Here is a 4,331-nt window from a genome sequence, read left to right as displayed (position 1 = left end):
GCGCGCCGGCCCCTCCGGAAACCCGAGGCGGCGGCCGCGGGGAAGGCCTGAGGCGGGGAGGGCGGATGGGGAGTCCAGCCTGGAACCGGGCGCGGCGCCTGAGACCCCGCCCTCCTCTGCACTCAGGCTGCGCTCCCCAGGGCTGGGGGGGGCGGGGGGGGGCGATGGCTTAACACCCGCCCCGCTGGGATCCCCTTACTAACGGTAACCCAAAGGCGCTGGGCCCTCTGGGCTTCCCTCCCCCCGCCAGGTCGCTGTCCACCAGCCCCTCCAACTTCCACGCCCCAACCCGAGGCCCTTGAGCTGAGCTCAGTGTTCCAGATGTCAACTCCCCTTCACCAGGGATGCCCCTCCCCCTGGGGCTCATCTGTCCATCCTCCAGTGGGGGGTTCCCCACCACCTGTCTTACCAGCATCCCCCTTTCAGAATGGGGGAGTTAGTACCTTCTCTCACTTAGGCTGCATCCCCAAAACCTCCGGCCTCAGGCCCCCCGAAGGCAGAGCCAGGAAGGGTGGTCCCTTAGTTCTCTCCTGTGCCCCCAACACCCTCTCCTCCCCATCACGGTCACATGTGGAGCCTCTGCCTGCTCATCCCAGCCCAGCTCAGTGCCGCACTTGTCCTTCAAAGCCCTGCCTGAGTCTGTCCACTCTCCAGAAAGGTGTATCTGGCCCCAGGGGTGAAGGAGGGCCCCACTGCAGTTCTGTGTCCTCGTTACTCCTCTGTGGGGGCATCGCCTTTCATGACACAGGCCCTAGCCTGGACCAGAGGCTTTGGAAGGGTGGACCCCCCCGCGACACCCCACATCCTCCCCAGTGCAGTGACCCAGGGCTGAGAGGGACTAGGGTAACAGGGTGCCCAGGGCCCCCACCCTGCTCTGCCCTCTGTGTTGTGCTGGCCACCATGAATCAGCAGCTCAGCTTCACACCTGGGTTGCTGCAGGCTGGTGACCCCGGGCACTCAGGATCCGGAGACTAGTCAGTGGGGGCAGCCTGGGGTCACTGGAGCCACAGCCACCTGTACCCCATGCCCTCATATTCTGGGCTGCCTATGGCACTCCACTGCCTCCTCCAAGAAGTCCCCAGCTGGACCCCTTGCTCTCTGTGGTGGGGCCCAGCAGGTTCCCATTCAGACCACACCCCAGGTGCGGCATGGTTCAGCGCTGCTGCCACCGCCCACCCCCCACACACTGGATGTGGCCCAGCTTGGTCTCCAGGGATTCCCCCGGATCTGAAGCCCAGTAGCCACACTGATCAGGCACCTGGAGGTCCAGCTTCCAGATGGACTCCACCCCCAAGGCCCAAGGCAAGAGCACAGAGTGAAGACACCCTGCTGACCCCCGCTGGGGCTCAGATGCTCCTGCACCTAAGCCACAGTGAGCAGTGGAGGCTAGTAGCTCCGTGTGGCTGGATAATGGCCCTCGTTCCCCTTAAGCAGGAAGGAAGGCTTTTTTTCCTGCCCTACCCAGCCTTTGCTCCCAGAGACCCCCTCACAGTCCCCCAGTTGATCCCCTGACCACTGAGTGAAGGGGCAGGTCTGGATCTGAACCAGCTCAATTTGTGGGAAGCCATCTCACTGCCCCCCTCAGAACCCACCGGCCTGGGTGGAGCAGGGAGGGTGGTGGCTCATCTGACTTGATACTCAAGGGATTTGGCCAGCTTAGGGGTCTGGTGGAGCCAGGCCAGCTGGGGGTGTGATGCACAGAGACTTGGCCAGCCCTTCCAAGCCGTGGGGACAGCAGGACACCACCTGGAGCCTGGCACACAAGCTGAGCGAGAGGGAATCTCCTTTATTGTGGAACCCTGGTGCAGGCACTTGACACCCAGATCCCCCAGGTCCTGTGAGGTAGGACACCCCTGACGCACTGACAGAAAATGTCCTCGAGGGAGGACCCACACCCTTGACACGTGTGAAGCAGGGTCCTGCCTCAGACTTATCAGGTCAGCTCCATTCTGGAAGGAAAAAGGAAGAGGGCCGCCCCGCGAACCAGAGCACCCCGGCTCTCAGCCGCAGGGCCAGGGACGGGGGACAGGCCTCTTCATCAGCTTGGGACCAAGGCCCAGGGTCCGAGTCCAAGTCCACATCGATGTGTGCCAGCCCTCTGAGTGTCCCCCAGCTCCCCTGCGTGCCAGCACCCCAGCTGGCACTGCACCCTCATATCTCTGAAAACCAAGGAGAGTGCCCGGCCTGGGCTCACATGGTGATTCCTTGCCGGCCTGAGCCCCTTATGTGGTGCCCAGAAGGATCTTGGCACCCTCGTGGCACCAGAAACGGGGAGAGGGGAGGCAAGTATGGCCACCTCACCTGGGCCTTCCACAGACTCACACACATCTGCACACGTCTTGACACGTAAACATCAGGAACACACACTGGGGCACGCATGCCACGCAATGCAGGAGAACTCGTGGCTCCAGGCATATTTGCCAATTCGACACTTGGTGGCTGTCTGCACCCTGCCACCTCACAGAGAAGATCCTGCCCAGCTCTGGGACCTTCAGATCTCAGCATTTCCCAGGCTGAGCAGCTCTGACCCCTGACACCCCTCCCTTTGAGTTTCCAGGGGGCCCTGGCTCCAATGCACTGCCCGCAGACAGCCCCCTGGGACTAAGGAGATCTGGAGACAGACATACTCCCCAGGGGGACCCCTAGGCATCCAGGTCCCCCACAGTGAGGTCCCAAGGGAGACCAGGAGGGGGCAGGAGGACTGAGGCGGTCCAGTACACTCTGCCCAGGCTCCTGCGCCCGTGGTTTGCACAGGTGCATGCGGTTGTGCATTCACAGGTGTGCACAAGGAGTGGCATGCAGACCAGGGATCCCAGGCAGGGGGCTGTGGCTGCCCCTCGTGGGAACTCGGCAGGCTGAGGAAGGGACAGGCAGGCTGAGGCCCCTCCTCGAGTTCTAGTGTGGCTGGCCAGCAGCGTTCCCCTCACTGCCCGATCTCCAGGCTGACAGGCGGCTGCGGTGGCTCTGGGGGTTTGAAGCTGAGGACTTCCTGGTAGGTGAGCTCTGGGGGGTGATGGGAAAGGTGAGCACATGCTGCCGCTGGCCCAGCACACCCTACCTGCTTGTCTGGTGCCAGGCTCCCAGCCAGGCCCATCACCCTTTGAAGGCAGCCTCGGCCATGGGCCTTCCCGGGCCTGCCCTGTGCTGCCCCTCGCCTCTGCTGGACACACAAACCCTGTATTTACCAGCTCCCCACCCCCGGAGACTGGGCACTTCCTTCAGGAAATGAGCAGCGAGCAGTGCCTGGCCTCCATGAGAAGGCAGCCCTCAGGCCCCCGGGCTCTGCCTCCCGCCGACCTCCCCAGCCCACCCTTCCACTCCTCCAGAGTGCGGTCCTTTGCCTCCATGCTGTCATCATAAGGCTCAGCCTCGGGCTCATCGTCCGGGTCGTGGTACTGGCTGAAGTAGGCATGGCCCAGGGCCTCGGCCGCACTGACCCTCTGGTCACTGTCCAGCACCAGCATCCGTCCCAGAAGGTCCACAGCTGCAGAGTGGTGGGGGAGGCGGCGGGTGGGGGTCAGCTCTGCGTCCGGGGCCAGGCGTGAAGCCCAGTCCAGACCCAGGGCCCGTCCTCACCCAGGGGGTTGGCGCCGCGGAAGATGCTCCTGAGGTCCTTCTGGGGCACCGGGGGCAGGGACTGGACGTACGTCCGGGCCTGGGCGCACGGGAAGGGCCTGAGGGGGCTGCTCATGTGACCTCCCCCCGCCCAAGCTGGGCAGGGCTCGCCGAGAGAAGCCCCCGCTCTCACTCGCTGGAACGGGCCTGGGCAAGGGCCTGCACAGACCCCCTGCGGATCTGGGCTCCAGCACCTCACCCTCGATCCCTGCAGGACCTGGGCCAGGTGCTGCCCCACTGCCCTTGGCCAGGGCTCTGTGGTCAATGTTGCGATCTTGCCCTCGATGGCCCTCGGGCCAGGAATGTCTTCTGTTCACCTGCTCCCACGAAGGAGTCAGGCGCCTGCCTTGGGTCCACACTTTCATTGCGGCTCCTGCCCCACCCCCCACCCCACCACAGTGACCAGGCCCCTCCCACACTGCCCTTCCTCCAGAGCGCCTGGGGCTTGGTCAGCAGAGGAAGCTGGTGGCTGGTGACTCACATGTTCCGAGGTTATCTTTGCCAGGACCTCAGGGCTGGGTGTGCCCACCACCTCCATGATGCGCTTCAGCTGGTCAATGTCTGCCCGGCTCAGGAAATGCCCACTGGCCAGGCGTGGACCTTCTCAGGCCCCCGGACCCCAGATCTTGGGGCCCTGCCCAGAGCCTGCTCTCCTACAGGGGACCCTGAGCCCAAGGTGGCATGGCAGGGGGCAGAAGAGGCAAGACTGGCCAGAA

The 4,331-nt window shown here is 64.2% G+C and overlaps 2 protein-coding genes across 9 annotated transcripts in view; both read right to left on the bottom strand.

Moving 5' to 3' along the window:
* LOC105308283 (mitogen-activated protein kinase 11) overlaps positions 1-4,331 on the bottom strand; it is an 18,702-nt gene that overhangs the window by 8,394 nt on the left and 5,977 nt on the right. The window lies entirely within an intron of this gene.
* LOC105308282 (mitogen-activated protein kinase 11-like) lies at positions 1,767-4,321 on the bottom strand. 2 transcript variants are annotated; one of them, XM_011384157.2, is made up of 4 exons: positions 4,097-4,321; positions 3,577-3,655; positions 3,311-3,484; positions 1,767-3,003 (listed from the first exon to the last, which is right to left on the bottom strand). In XM_011384157.2, exons 1-4 carry the CDS (start codon positions 4,151-4,153, stop codon positions 2,924-2,926), a joined length of 390 nt encoding a protein of 129 aa, XP_011382459.1. In that variant the 5' UTR covers positions 4,154-4,321; the 3' UTR covers positions 1,767-2,923. The 2 variants fall into 2 exon arrangements, with proteins under 2 accessions (XP_011382459.1, XP_023381238.1); XM_023525470.1 differs by having other exon boundaries at positions 3,342-3,484.

The sequence above is a fragment of the Pteropus vampyrus genome, unplaced genomic scaffold (genome assembly GCF_000151845.1).
Source record: "Pteropus vampyrus isolate Shadow unplaced genomic scaffold, Pvam_2.0 Scaffold563, whole genome shotgun sequence".
Lineage (NCBI taxonomy): Eukaryota > Metazoa > Chordata > Mammalia > Chiroptera > Pteropodidae > Pteropus > Pteropus vampyrus.
The sequence above is the reverse complement of the archived record's forward strand: the minus strand, read 5'-3'. Positions and strand labels throughout refer to the sequence as shown.